We start from the raw sequence: 14,525 nt of genomic DNA, 5'->3' as shown, positions 1-14,525 counted from the left end.
AGAGAGGTGACTGAAGCCATGCCACTCACCCCTATGACTGAAAGCTGGAGGTTGCCAGGAGGAATAAAGTTCACTTCCTTTCACAGTTCCTATGCTGATGCCATCACTGTGCAGTAACATGCCATCACCTAGCTAAGTAATGGGAAAGTCTTCTCTGAACACAGATTTTACTTCAGAATTTTTTTTAATAATGACTGATGAATTCTGGCAAAGAAAGAAGCAAATTTGTGTGAGGAGAAATATTACAAAGCTGTTTATCTTCACGTGTGCTATTCTTTTATGAAACAAAAATTAAAATGCTGGGTACTCTTTAAAGCCTGCCAAAGTGCTGGACTGCAGTATATAAAAGATTCCCTTCATTATTTTTTTCATTATACTGCAAAAAAAAATAGATTAAAGGGGTTGTTTACTACTTGAACAACCACTTCTCAATCCGTATGTTGCCCCCATTTAACAAAATAAAACTTTTACTCACCTCCAGTGCTAGCTAGCGCCATTACAGTGGTGTCAGAATGGCCTCTACCGAGATCCGATAATAAGTGTGTGACATCACGAGTTTCTAGTGGCCAATCAGTGGCAGCTTCACTCTTTGCCTTCATATGAATCACATACATGTGGAGGGAGCGAGTGCTCAGTTCCTCCCAATGTAAACAATATGAAGGCAGAGTGCGTGAAGTGGCCACTGATTGGTTGTCAAAAACTGTGATGTCACACAGTTATGCAATCCCGGTAGAGACAGTGCCACAGTGCTGGAACGGCGCCAGCACCGGATGTGAGTATGTTTTATTATGTTAAATGGGTAAAACATGTGCATTGAGAAGAGGTTATACGAGTATTAGACAACCCCTTTAACAATAATATATTTTAAAATACTGCATAGTTTGCCAAAACTATGGGCTTTGTTTGTATATATTTATCAGAAAAGGGTATTAAACTGCTTACAAAAAGCGATAACATAAAATATATGTTTAAAAAGCCCAAAAATCACCGTAGATCACAATAAAAAAGCGCAAATGATAAACTCTTTCATTCGTTTTTTTTTTCTCTTTTCATTTTGGGTTTTCATACGCGTCAAGCAGAAATAACCCTATGGAATATATAAGGATAATGCTAAATATATTAGTGAGACGACTATAATACCAGGAAAAATGACTCACTTTCTGAACATTCAAATTATTCAAAGCGTTATACATCTTTCATATATTTCCATCACCGCCAAAATACTGGGGCCTCTCTGTGGATGACAACATGTTTCCTTTCTGCAAAGTTGACCGTTCTTCTCTATATACATCTGAAAACTGCCAACTGACCCCATTTTCCAGTCATATTAATAATGAAAATTGTCATTTACATTGTCACTAAACAAGTTCTACTTTATCACCAAATACTATATTTTAAAAAGACATTTGCTTACCTTATTGGCTATTCTGTCATTTAAACCATTAGAGACATATTTTTGGGGAGAATAATCCTTTTTTGGGGACTTTTTATGCTTAAGTTCCAAAATGTCATGATGTTTACTTGGAGATACTAGAAGAGCACCACCTAAAAATAATATTTAAAAAATAAGCTAATTAATTAATAGTACATACCATTCATTCACAGCTACAATTCATCTTGCTCAAGACAAGACAGGTTGCCAGCTCAATGAGAGATCAGATTACAGCTGCTTATTGAACTCTATGGTGAAGGGGTGGAAAAGCAGATCGAGAACAAGGGTAGAGAGTCAATCTGGTATTTATTTAGTGTTTTATCTCACCGCTGTGCTAGATTCACAGCTACACTGCTCAGTAGTGTTGTATAATATCCTCAATACTTCCACTGCTACAAAGAGAAAGGAGAGCAGGAATCCCTCATTTCTCGGTGTATGTACCTTGTACTATGAATGGGAGACAAGCAGCAGTCAGTCCTCACCCAGTAGCTCAGAGACAACTAAAAATTAGGAAAAAAGAGAAAAAACTGAAGGATAGAAGTCATAAGATGGCCAGAAATGTTCATGTTCTCACGCTTAAAAGCTTATTCTGAACAGACAAATTAGCTGGACCAAATATGATGTGAAAGAAAGACAAGCTTAAAATATAACTTTAACTGTATATGCGGATAAAAGTGAACAGTAGCTCACAAGTTTAAAACCAAGGTAGCAAAGGTCCAACTATTGTGGACCAACAATGGGCTGAGACAACGTAGGCCCAAATAACGGACTGCCTCGGTAGGTGTGCAGCAGTGGGCGATAAATCACAAAGTACATATATAATGATAGCCCCAACTGAGGCAAAAAACAGGCACACAGTTAGTATATTTGTTTCACAACCCCATTCAGGGGAGACTATAAACTTGTCACAGGCAGAAACTCCGGTAACCATGGGAACCGTAACAAATAATAAATCCCACACTAAGTGGGAACGGTCTTACCAGGTCCGGAGATCATACAAGGGCATTGGTGCAGGTTGTTGGTTCATGTAGGGGGCTGTCAATCAGCACATCAAAATCCCTTAGAGACCTAAACCCATATCAGGCAAGTAGCGGCATTCTTTGAATCCGGTCCTGATATGCGCCATGGTGCGTGACCTGGGCATCTGCGGACTGTCATATGGTGGAGATACCTTTTGACAGCCCTTCTCTATATCCCACTGGAACTCCCCTGATGATCCACTGTTTGAAACGTTGGGAGTGGGTTTTGCAACTACATGCCTGATATGGGTTTAGGTCTCTAAATACACATGTATTGAGCAAGGCTGTACGCACAGTCGGGTTTTGGTCGGAAACATGCATATTGCACAATTGCAGTCACAGAAACTGGTGAACCTTCGTAATGTACACTGTGTTAGGGGAGACTGTGAAAAAAATGCAATTCTGATTGATTTTCTAATTTTTTTTATGGAATTTGCCCACTGGATAAACTGTCATGTTAACTTCATAATATAGGATTTCAGTAAAGACATTTATGTTGCTTTTAATGTTTTCTAACAGTTCTGTACAATAAGAGCCCCTATGGCACATTCTTATATGCGTATAGCCATTGGAGACCTACAGATTCCCATTGTCATGACAAAAGTACTACCCAATGATCGCATTGACAGAGGAAGCCCCCAGCCTTCTGGCTAACCACCTAAATACTGCTGCAGCATTTGACTTCTAAGGGATTAATCTAGTAGGGATGTCATGCTATGCATTCCATGTGGCCCTTGCTGTACAATAAAGCATTGTTCACAGTGTATAAAAGTGCTATTCCCCACACTTCATCTGCTTCATAAAATTGGAGCTGAAGCGATAACTGGGCACTGTATAAAATCAATGAGTGTTCCCCAACTGGTTAACATACAAAGAATGAAAGCACACATCTACTAATATGTTTTATCAGGAAAGTAAGAACATACATTTACTGAATAAAATGTAAGAAATAATATTGGTCATAAACAAAACCTATCCTATATCTTACTGACAACATGCGCATAAGACCCTACGGTACAATGTCCCCACTTAGACCTAGATGCATTTATAGCCATATCAGGCCTGCGCTTATAGGTGGCCTTAGGAGAATGGCAGGTGCTGAAGGGAAGTCTTACATTTAATAACATTGTGCACTCATCAGTAAATTATGCATATTTATATGTTAATTAAGCATACCCTGAGTTTGCGGAGTATGAAGAAGGCACCCACGGAGGGATATGAAAAACTACGGAATGCAATAGATGTTGTGCAATGCTCTGCTTTATTTCATAAGAGCGATCAAACATCTTAAAGCCACACATGACTTAAAGAGAAACCATTACCCAAAACATTTTGTATTCCATAAAACCAACCCGTGAAACACATTCATATTTTTTTTTTCTGGCTTTATTTTGGACACAAGTTTATTTTTTGTTCTACACTTTTTCAATATTATTCTGCATGCTGTCATCTTGCCTGAGAAAGTGTTATTAGCATTTACAGATCTGCTTTATAGCTTCTATGTGGCCATAGCAAATAATAGACTGGAAATGTCTGTGCTAACCAGGAATAACCACAAGCAGAAAATAAATATGCAATGTACAAAGGCCTATATTAAATTAAATAACATGTAACATAAGACCAAATGTCCAAAATAACCAGTAGGGCACAGGTGAGTAACAATATTATATATCTATATAAATAATTGCCTTATTCCGTCTGTCTGTCTGTCCTGCTCCAAAATTGTGTCACCGTGACAGTGTCGTTAGAGTGACAACTGTCGGATTGGCCGCTGGGCTCGGCCTGGCCCCGCCCCCCACGGATTGGCCGCTCACCTCGGCCAGGCCCCGCCCCCCGCATGGATTAGCCGCTCACTCCGGCCCTCCGCACGCATCGCCCGCTCCAGCGTACACCGGCTTCCGGTACACATGTGCAGGGAGCCGGCATACGCTGACGCCTCGCCCGCTCGCCCCCGCCACACGTTGGCACACTCAGCCCCGCCCCCAGCGGACATAACCTTGCGATGCTGGGATCGTGACGGTGTACGCTGGTAACCATGATACACATCGCGTAACTATAGGAAGCGCTTCCCTTAGTTACCCGATGTGTATCATGGTTACCAGCATACACCAGCTCCCGGTACACATGTGCAGGGAGCCGGCATACGCTGACGCCTCGCCCGCTCAGCCCCGCCCCCGGCACACGTTGCCACGCTCGGACCTGCCCCAAGCGGCCCCAGCATGGGGGATGGAGCACGATGGGGGGTGTGCAGCATGGAGGATGGAGCACGATGGGGGGTGCGCAGCATGGGGGATGGAGCACGATGGGGGGTGCGCAGCATGGAGGATGGAACACGATGGGGGGTGCGCAGCATGGGGGATGGAGCATGATTGGGGGTGCGCAGCAAGGGGGATGGAGCACGATGGGGGTGCGCAGCATGGGGGATGGAGCACGATAGGGGGTGCGCAGCATGGGGGATGGAGCATGATTGGGGGTGCGCAGCAAGGGGGATGGAGCATGATTGGGGGTGCGCAGCAAGGGGGATGGAGCACAATGGGGGGTGTGCAGCATGGAGGATGGAGCACGATGGGGGGGTGCGCAGCATGGGGGATGGAGCACGATAGGGGGTGTGCAGCATGGAGGATGGAGCACGATGGGGGGTGCGCAGCATGGGGGATGGAGCATGATTGGGGGTGCGCAGCAAGGGGGATGGAGCACGATGGGGGGTGCGCAGCATGGGGGATGGAGCACGATAGGGGGTGCGCAGCATGGGGGATGAAGCACGATGGGGGGGGTGCGCAGCATGGGGGATGAAGCACGATGGGGGGTGTGCAGCATGGGGGATGGAGCACGATGAGGGGTGCGCAGCATGGGGGATGGAGCACGATGAGGGGTGCGCAGCATGGAGGATGGAGCACGATAGGGGGTGCGCAGCATGTCGGATGGAGCACGATGGGGGGTGCGCAGCATGGGGGATAGAGCACGATGGGGGTGCGCAGCATGGGGGATGGAGCACGATGGGGGTGCACACCTCCCCCCAAAACACACACACACCACCACACGTGCACCGCACAACACAACACACACTGGGAACCACAAACACCGCCCTACACAGACACCCACACACACACAGACAACGCCGCACACACACATCACCCAACACACAAACACCGCGGCATACATAAATATACGCACATACCGAGCAACACACACACTGCACAAAACATACCTCCCCCAAAACACACACACGCACTCCACACCCACACAAACCGCGCAACACACACAGCACCACACACACAGAACGCTGCAGACACACAGCGCTACACAAACAACGCAAAACACACAACGCAACACACATACAACACCGCTCTCACACCCCCACACCCAGACAACACCCAGAACATTTACAGCGCTCTACACAAACACTTGGTAACTACACACAACAACATCTATATTATATATATATACATATAACAAAAATCATACATTAACTACACAATACGTAAATTCTAGAATACCCGATGCGTTAGAATCGGGCCACCTTCTAGTATATATATATATATATATATATATATATATATATATACACATACACATACATACATACATACATACATACATACATACATACATACATACATACACACACACACATATCTATCTATATATGCACATATATACACACACATACACACACACACACACAAAGTAGCTTAGAGGGCTCAGCTGGTAATAGAAGCTGTTTTTGATTATTCCTGGGTGGCACAAACCTTTCTGTACCATATGCTCTTTTTAGTAGATGGCTTTTAAATATGTACTTTTTGTTGATTCATAAATAAACTAAATATTTTTATTGGACAATCGCTTCTGTATTCTATAGTTTTTTTTATATTTGGGAGTGTCCTAGCCTTAAATAAATGTTTAAAGAGGTTTTCGACGACTAATTCGACCCCCTTTCATTTATCCTAACTCTTCCTAACTAACACTTTCCCAATATACTTCTGCTATCTACTCTGTTCCTGTAAGCTTATCCCTAACGGGCTCGTAAATACTTTTATTGTTGTTGTAGCTTCCTTCCGATCTGGAGACAGGAACTCGGATCAGCTGAGCAGGACACGTCAGTGGTAGGGGCAGGACTGCCTTTTTATGAGTGACAGTTAAAAATTTACCACTGCACACTATTTCTGAAGCAAAGTGAAGTCTTTTAATTCATGCAGATAAAAATGGACAAACCTTGTCTATTTTTATCTGCAACCATTACAAAATGTCTTTTGCATCAGAAATACAGTGTGCAGTGGTGAATTTGAACTATCATAAGGGGTAAACTACAACCCGTCGACTAGTACCTTGGATTCATTCCAGTGTGCACTCCAAGTTCTGCTCTCTCTCTGAGTGACATCAGTCTAGGCATACATTCCCAGATCACACTTCACTTCTCCTCTTAGCCTGCTTTAAAGTGTGGTGCTTTCATGTGACAAGCGCTGCGATGTGCTGATCATTAGACAGTATATCACAGTGCACAATCTGCACATCACAGCACAGACTTCACTCTCCTCTCAACCTGCTTTACAGTGCGGTGCTTTGATGTGACAAGCGCTGCAATGTACCAATCACAGGGTGATATACTATGTCATGATCGGCACATCGCAGAGCTTGCCACATCAAAGCACCACACAGTAAAGCAGGCTGAGAGGAGAGTGAAGTGTGATCTGGGCATCTGCTGTCATTCACAAAGAGGCGGCCCCGCCTCAAGGACTTGTCCTGCTCAGTTGGTCTGATTCCGATCTGCACCCGGAAGGATCAAAGCTACAACAACAATAAAAGGTATCTACAAGCCTGTTCGAGATAGGCTTACAGGAGGAGGGTAGGTAAAGGCCCCTTTACACACTGCAACATCGCTAACGACATCGCTGTAACGTCACCGGTTTTGCGACGTAATAGCAACCTCCCCAGCGACATTGCAGTGTGTGAAACGCATCAGCGACCTGGCCCCCGATGTGAGGTTGCTGATCGCTACAAATCTTTCAGGACCATTTTTTGGTCCTTTGTTTCCCGCTGACCAGCATGCATTGGTGTGTTTGACACCGTTACAACGACTTTGTTAGCGACTTCCCTTTCAAATAGCTGCCAATGACCAGCTAGGTCGTTCTGCAGGTTCGTATCACTGCTGCGTCGTTGGTTTGACAGATCACCAGCGACTCACCAGAGACTTTGTAGCGATCCCGGCCAGGTTGGGATCGCTAGAAAGTCTCAGTGTGTAAAGGGGCCTTAACAGAAGTATATTAGGAAAGTGTTAGGTAGGAAGAGTTAAGGGTGCTTTACACGCTGCGACATCGCTAGCGATCTCGTTAGCGATGTGACACGCCAGATCGCAGATGCGATCTTCCGAGATCGCACATGTGACCGGCGCTATAAAAACGACCTATATGCGATCTCGGCAGATCGCATCTGCGATCTGGCGTGTCACATCGCTAACGAGATCGCTAGCGATGTCGCAGAGTGTAAAGCACCCTTTAGGATAAATAAAAGGGGGTCACATTAATAAAGGAAAATTTCTCTGAAGAATATAAATTGTTGGGGATCATCAGCAGTTGGATTAAGTCCTGCAAAGAAGGGAATTTTGTTTACTTACCGTAAATTCCTTTTCTTCTAGCTCCAATTGGGAGACCCAGACAGTGGGTGTATAGCTACTGCCCTCTGGAGGCCGCACAAAGAACTACACTTAAAAGTGTAAGGCCCCTCCCCTTCTGGCTATACACCCTCCCGTAGGAGTACAGATTCCTCAGTTTTAGTACCAAAGCAAGAAGGAGGAAAGCCAATAACAGTTTCAAAAACAAATTCAATCCGATAACACGATCGGAGAACTTAAGAAACAACATGAACAACATGTGCACCCGAAAAAACGAAACCCTAAGAACAAATAGGGCGGGTGCTGGGTCTCCCAATTGGAGCTAGAAGAAAAGGAATTTACGGTAAGTAAACAAAATTCCCTTCTTCTTTTTCGCTCCTAATTGGGAGACCCAGACAGTGGGACGTCCAAAAGCAGTCCCTGGGTGGGTAAAAAGATACCACATGAACGGGCTGTCAGACAGCCTCTTCCTACAGGTGGGCCACCGCCGCCTGAAGGACCTGTCTACCTAGGCTGGCATCTGCCGAAGCGTAGGTATGCACTTGATAGTGTTTGGTAAACGTGTGCAGACTCGACCAGGTAGCCGCCTGGCACACTTGCTGAGCCGTAGCCTGATGCCGTAATGCCCAGGACGCACCCACGGCTCTGGTAGAATGGGCCTTCAGTCCAGATGGAATCGGAAGCCCAGCAGAACGGTATGTGTGAAGAATTGGTTCCTTGATCCACCGCGCCAGGGTGGATTTGGAAGCTTGCGATCCCTTATGCTGACCAGCGACTAGGACAAAGAGCGCATCCGAACGGCGTAGAGCCGCCGTGCGAGAAATGTAAATCCTGAGTGCTCTCACCAGGTCCAACAGATGTAAACCCTTTTCAAATTGGTGAACTGGATGCGGACACAAAGATGGTAAGGTGATATCCTGATTGAGATGAAAGGAAGAAACCACCTTGGGAGAAAACTCTGGAATTGGACGCAGTACTACCTTGTCTTGGTGAAACACCAGGAAGGGAGATTTGCAAGATAACGCCGCTAGCTCGGACACTCTTCGAAGAGACGTGACCGCCACCAGAAAAACTACCTTTTGTGAAAGCCGAGAAAGGGGAACCTCTTTCAAAGGCTCGAAAGGCGGCTTCTGGAGAGCAATGAGAACCTTGTTCAGATCCCAGGGTTCCAATGGCCGTCTGTAAGGAGGAACGATATGACAAACTCCTTGGAGAAACGTGCGTACTTTAGAAAGCTGTGCCAAGCGCTTCTGAAAGAATACGGATAGCGCGGAGACTTGACCCTTAAGAGAGCTAAGCGACAAACCTTTTTCCAACCCAGACTGCAGGAAGGAAAGAAAAATTGGCAATGCAAATGGCCAGGGAGAAAACCCTTGAGCCAAGCACCACGCTAAGAATATCTTCCACGTTCTGTGATAGATCTTAGCTGAGGATGGTTTTCTAGCCTGTCTCATTGTGGCAACAACCTCCTGAGATAAACCTGAGGCCGCTAGGATCCAGGACTCAATGGCCACACAGTCAGGTTCAGGGCCGCAGAATTCAGATGGAAAAACGGCCCTTGAGACAGCAAATCTGGACGGTCTGGTAGTGTCCACGGTTGGCCTACCGTGAGATGCCACAGATCCGGGTACCACGACCTTCTTGGCCAATCTGGAGCGACGAGTATGGCTCGATGGCAGTCGGACCTGATTTTCCGGAGAACTCTGGGTAACAATGCTAGAGGTGGGAACACATAGGGGAGTCGGAATTGCGACCAATCCTGAACCAAGGCGTCTGCCGCCAGTGCTCGGTGATCGTGAGACCGTGCCATGAAAACTGGGACCTTGTTGTTGTGCCGTGACGCCATCAGATCGACGTCCGGCGTCCCCCAGCGGCAACAGATCTGCTGAAACACGTCCGGGTGAAGTGACCATTCTCCTGCGTCCATGCCCTGGCGACTGAGAAAGTCTGCTTCCCAGTTTTCCACGCCTGGGATGTGAACTGCGGATATGGTGGACGCTCTGCTTTCCACCCACGTCAAAATCCGTTGGACTTCTTGAAAAGCTTGGCGACTGCGTGTTCCCCCTTGGTGGTTGATGTAAGCCACCGCCGTAGAATTGTCCGACTGAATCCGAATCTGCTTGCCTTCCAGCCATTGTTGGAAGGCTCGCAGGGCAAGATAGATTGCTCTGATTTCCAGAACATTGATCTGCAGGGTGGACTCTTCCAGAGTCCACATCCCCTGAGCCCTGTGGTGGAGATACACCGCTCCCCACCCTGATAGGCTCGCATCCGTCGTGACCACTGCCCAGGACGGGGGAAGGAACGACTTTCCCTGTGACAATGAGTTGGGGAGAAGCCACCAACGGAGAGAGTCCTTGGCAGTCTGAGAGAGGGAGACAGTCCTGTCGAGGGACGTCGATTTCCCGTCCCATTGGCGTAGAATGTCCCATTGCAGAGGGCGCAGATGAAACTGCGCGAACGGGACTGCCTCCATTGCTGCTACCATCTTTCCTAGGAAATGCATGAGGCGCCTCAGTGAGTGCGACTGGCTCTGAAGGAGAGATTGCACTCCAGTCCGTAGCGAGCACTGCTTGTCCAGTGGAAGCTTCACTATCGCTGATAGAGTATGAAACTCCATGCCAAGATAAGTCAGAGATTGGGTCGGGGTTAGATGAGACTTTGGAAAGTTGATAATCCACCCGAAACTCTGGAGAGTGTCTAGTGCCACCTTCAGACTGTGTTGGCATGCCTCTTGAGAGGGTGCCTTTATAAGCAGGTCGTCTAGATACGGGATGACCGAGTGACCCTGCGAGTGCAGAACAGCTACTACTGCTGCCATGACCTTGGTGAAGACCCGGGGGGCTGTTGCCAGACCGAAAGGTAACGCTACGAACTGTAGGTGTTCGTCGTGTATGACGAAGCGTAGGAAACGCTGATGCTCTGGTGCGATCGGCACGTGGAGATACGCATCCTTGATATCTATTGATGCTAGAAAATCTCCTTGAGACATTGAGGCTATGACGGAGCGTAGGGATTCCATCCGGAACCTCCTGACTTTTACGTGTCTGTTGAGCAACTTTAGATCCAGGACGGGCCGATACGATCCGTCCTTTTTTGGGACCACAAACAGATTGGAGTAAAAACCGTGACCTTGTTCCTGAAGCGGGACGGAGGTCACCACTCCTTCCGCCTTTAGAGCGGCCACCGCCTGCAACAGAGCATCGGCTCGGTCTGGTGGTGGAGAAGTTCTGAAGAAACGAGTTGGCGGACGAGAACTGAACTCTATCCTGTACCCGTGAGACAGAATATCCCTCACCCAACGGTCTTTGACGTGTGACAGCCAGATGTCGCCAAAGTGGGAAAGCCTCCCACCGACCGCGGGTGTGGGAATCGGAGACCGCAAGTCAGGAGGACGCCGTCTTGGCAACGGTTCCTCCGGCTGTCCTTTTTGGGCGTGACTGAGACCTCCAAGAATCTGAGCGTCTCTGGTCCTTTTGAGTCTTTTTTGACGAGGCGAATTGGGACCTGCCCGGTCCTCGAAAGGACCGATAACCAGACTGACCCTTCCTTTGTTGGGGTTTGTTTTGTCTGTGTTGCGGTAAGGATGAGTCCTTACCCTTGGAGTGTTTGATGATTTCATCCAAACGCTCTCCAAACAATCGGTCACGAGAAAAAGGCAAATTGGTTAAGCACTTCTTGGAATGAGAATCTGCTTTCCAATGTCTCAACCACAGGGCCCTACGCAAAACAACGGAGTTGGCTGACGCCACTGCCGTGCGGCTTGTAGCGTCAAGAACAGCATTAATCGCGTACGACGCGAATGCCGCCATTTGCGAGGTCAATGGTGCTACCTGCGGGGCACATGCACGTGTGACGGAGTCAACTCGCGCAAGCCCGGCTGAGATAGCTTGGAGTGCCCATACGGCCGCAAAAGAAGGCGCTAATGACGCTCCAATCGCTTCATAGATGGATTTCAGCCAGAGCTCCATCTGCCTGTCAGTGGCATCTTTCAGTGCCGCTCCATCTTCAACTGCAACCAAGGATCTAGCTGCAAGCCTGGAAATTGGAGGATCCACTTTTGGACACTGGGTCCAACCCTTGACCACCTCAGGGGGAAAAGGATAGCGTGTATCTTTAAGCCGTTTAGGAAAACGTCTTTCAGGATAAGCGTGGGGTTTCTGGATTGCGTCTCTAAAGTCAGCGTGGTCCAGAAAAGTGCTTAAAGTACGCTTAGGGTATCTGAAATGGATTCTCTCGTGCTGCGAAGCTGACTCCTCCACAAGAGGAGCTGGTGGGGAAATATTTAACATCTTATTGATGTTAAATATAAGATCATTAACTATGGCGTCACCATCTGGTGTATCTAGATTGAGAGCGGTCCCAGGATCAGAATCCTGATCAGTTACGTCCGCCTCATCACCCATAGATTCATCTCGCTGGGATTCTGACCATTGAGATGAATGTGAAGGCCCGTCATAGCGAGCCCGCTTAGGCTGCCCGGGGCCATCGTCCGAGTCAGAGTCTTCACCCTGAGGTGTATATGCCCGTCCCGGAGCTTGGAGCTGAGGGGGACCAGGGGGCAATGATTGCACAGTGTCCGTGGCCTGAAGTACAGGCCTAGCTCGCAATGTGTCAAGAATTTGTGACATAGTGAGAGACATTCTGTCAGCAAAAGCTGCAAACTCAGTTCCTGTCACCTGGACAGCATTCACAGGTGGTACACCCTGGGTCACGTCCAGCAGAGGTCCCGACTGTGCAAGCGCCGCAGGGGCCGAGCACTGCACACAATGGGGGTCCGTGGAGCCTGCTGGTAGAAAAGTCCCACAAGCGGTGCAGGAAGCATATAATGTCTGTGCCTTGGCACCCTTGCGTTTTACGGACGACATGTTGCTGGCTCTCTGCAATGTGAGAGAGTCTATAGCCAAAGGGCGCTCAGCGCTATGCAATACAAAGTATTTGTATAAACAAAATACTAAGAATAATACTGGCACAAGAGGGGGCTTACCGCCCGCTGAATAGCGGGTAAGAGGCTGCAGATTCCCTGTCTGGGTCTCCCCGGCTCCCCTCTGCAGCTCAGCGTGTCAGCAGGAATGGCTGCCGGCGTCTGTGGAGAGGGGCGGTCCGTGGGAGTTCCCAAACAAAAGTGCGGGAACAGTGTCCCCTCTGTGCCGAATGTGAGGGCTGGAGTATGTAAAAACGACTCCAGCCCTCAGCGCTGATGCACTGGCCAGCGTCCCGCCCCTCTCCTGACTGGCAGGTCTGGGGGCGGGAACGAACGGAAGCAGGCCGCAAAAGCCGGGGACTCGAGTTATCAGCGCGGCCGCCGTAAAAACGCGGGCCGAGTCCCAGCGGCCGGCGCGACCGTTTCCCGCTAGTGTGCCTGCTTCAGCGAAGCTGAATGAGGCCTGGCACAAGCGCCGTAGCGCTGATGTCCCCCGGCGCACTACAACACCCAGCAAGCTGCGGTGTGAGCGCCTGCACGGGGACACAGAGTACCTTGAGGATGCAGGGCCATGTCCCTGATGTACTCCGCTCCATCCAGCATCTTCTCCAGGGGCTGTAGATGGAGCACGGTCTCAGTGCCTGGAGACCGGTAAATCCCACTTCACCCAGAGCCCTGTAAAAAGGGATGGGGAAGGAATCAGCATGTGGGCTCCAGCCGCCGTACCCGCAATGGGTACCTCAACCTTACAAACACCTCCGACATACAGTGGGGTGAGAAGGGAGCATGCTGGGGACACTATATGTGTCCTCTTTTCTTCCATCCGATATAGTCAGCAGCTGCTGCTGACTAAAAACAATGGAGCTATGCGTGCGTGTCTGACCTCCTTGCGCACAAAGCTAAAACTGAGGAATCTGTACTCCTACGGGAGGGTGTATAGCCAGAAGGGGAGGGGCCTTACACTTTTAAGTGTAGTTCTTTGTGCGGCCTCCAGAGGGCAGTAGCTATACACCCACTGTCTGGGTCTCCCAATTAGGAGCGAAAAAGAAAAACCTGTTTATGACTAAAGTAGTTTAGCTCCAATATATGCAATTCTTAGTAATAAAAAAAAAAAAAGTTATACAATGTAAAAGCAGTGTGTATGCTATTGCAGTCTTGAGTAAAATTTTACCTGTCGCTGGAGTAGTTAGGTCATGGTGAGTTCTCTGTGCTAGTCCGTATGTTTTTAGTTTTGGGGTAGGAAGCCTTCCCTCAACCACGGACGCTGAAGAAATGTCAGACTGATCCTCTGAAGGAATAGATTTTGAATCCAAAGTTCTAAAAAAATGTAAAAAAATTGAGAAGTTGATTGTAGTTCTGCTTAAATAAATATTTGTATTCTAAAAGATAACATGACCTGTAACATAGATTTACATCCCAAATCCTGAGTTCTACACGCAATATAAACAGAATTCCAATTTATAATGGGGATAATAATGATCTTTTCTGGAAAACAAAAGTAGTTGTCAAGGATCTGTACGAGTAACTGAACTTATATATACA

At 47.7% G+C, this 14,525-nt stretch overlaps 1 protein-coding gene across 2 annotated transcripts in view; it reads right to left on the bottom strand.

Moving 5' to 3' along the window:
* Nucleotides 1-14,525, bottom strand: part of MDM1 (Mdm1 nuclear protein) — a 155,326-nt gene that overhangs the window by 49,265 nt on the left and 91,536 nt on the right. For both annotated transcript variants that reach the window (XM_075344829.1, XM_075344830.1), the window contains 2 exons: nt 14,155-14,300; nt 1,415-1,545 (listed from right to left, as the gene is read on the bottom strand). In XM_075344829.1, the coding sequence (XP_075200944.1) occupies nt 1,415-1,545; nt 14,155-14,300 (277 nt within the window). The remainder of the gene's footprint in view (nt 1-1,414; nt 1,546-14,154; nt 14,301-14,525) is intronic.

Source organism: Anomaloglossus baeobatrachus, chromosome 4 (genome assembly GCF_048569485.1).
Source record: "Anomaloglossus baeobatrachus isolate aAnoBae1 chromosome 4, aAnoBae1.hap1, whole genome shotgun sequence".
In the NCBI taxonomy this organism is placed as follows: Eukaryota; Metazoa; Chordata; class Amphibia; order Anura; family Aromobatidae; genus Anomaloglossus; species Anomaloglossus baeobatrachus.
Note: the sequence above shows the minus strand (reverse complement) of the source record. Positions and strands in the feature narration are given on the sequence as shown.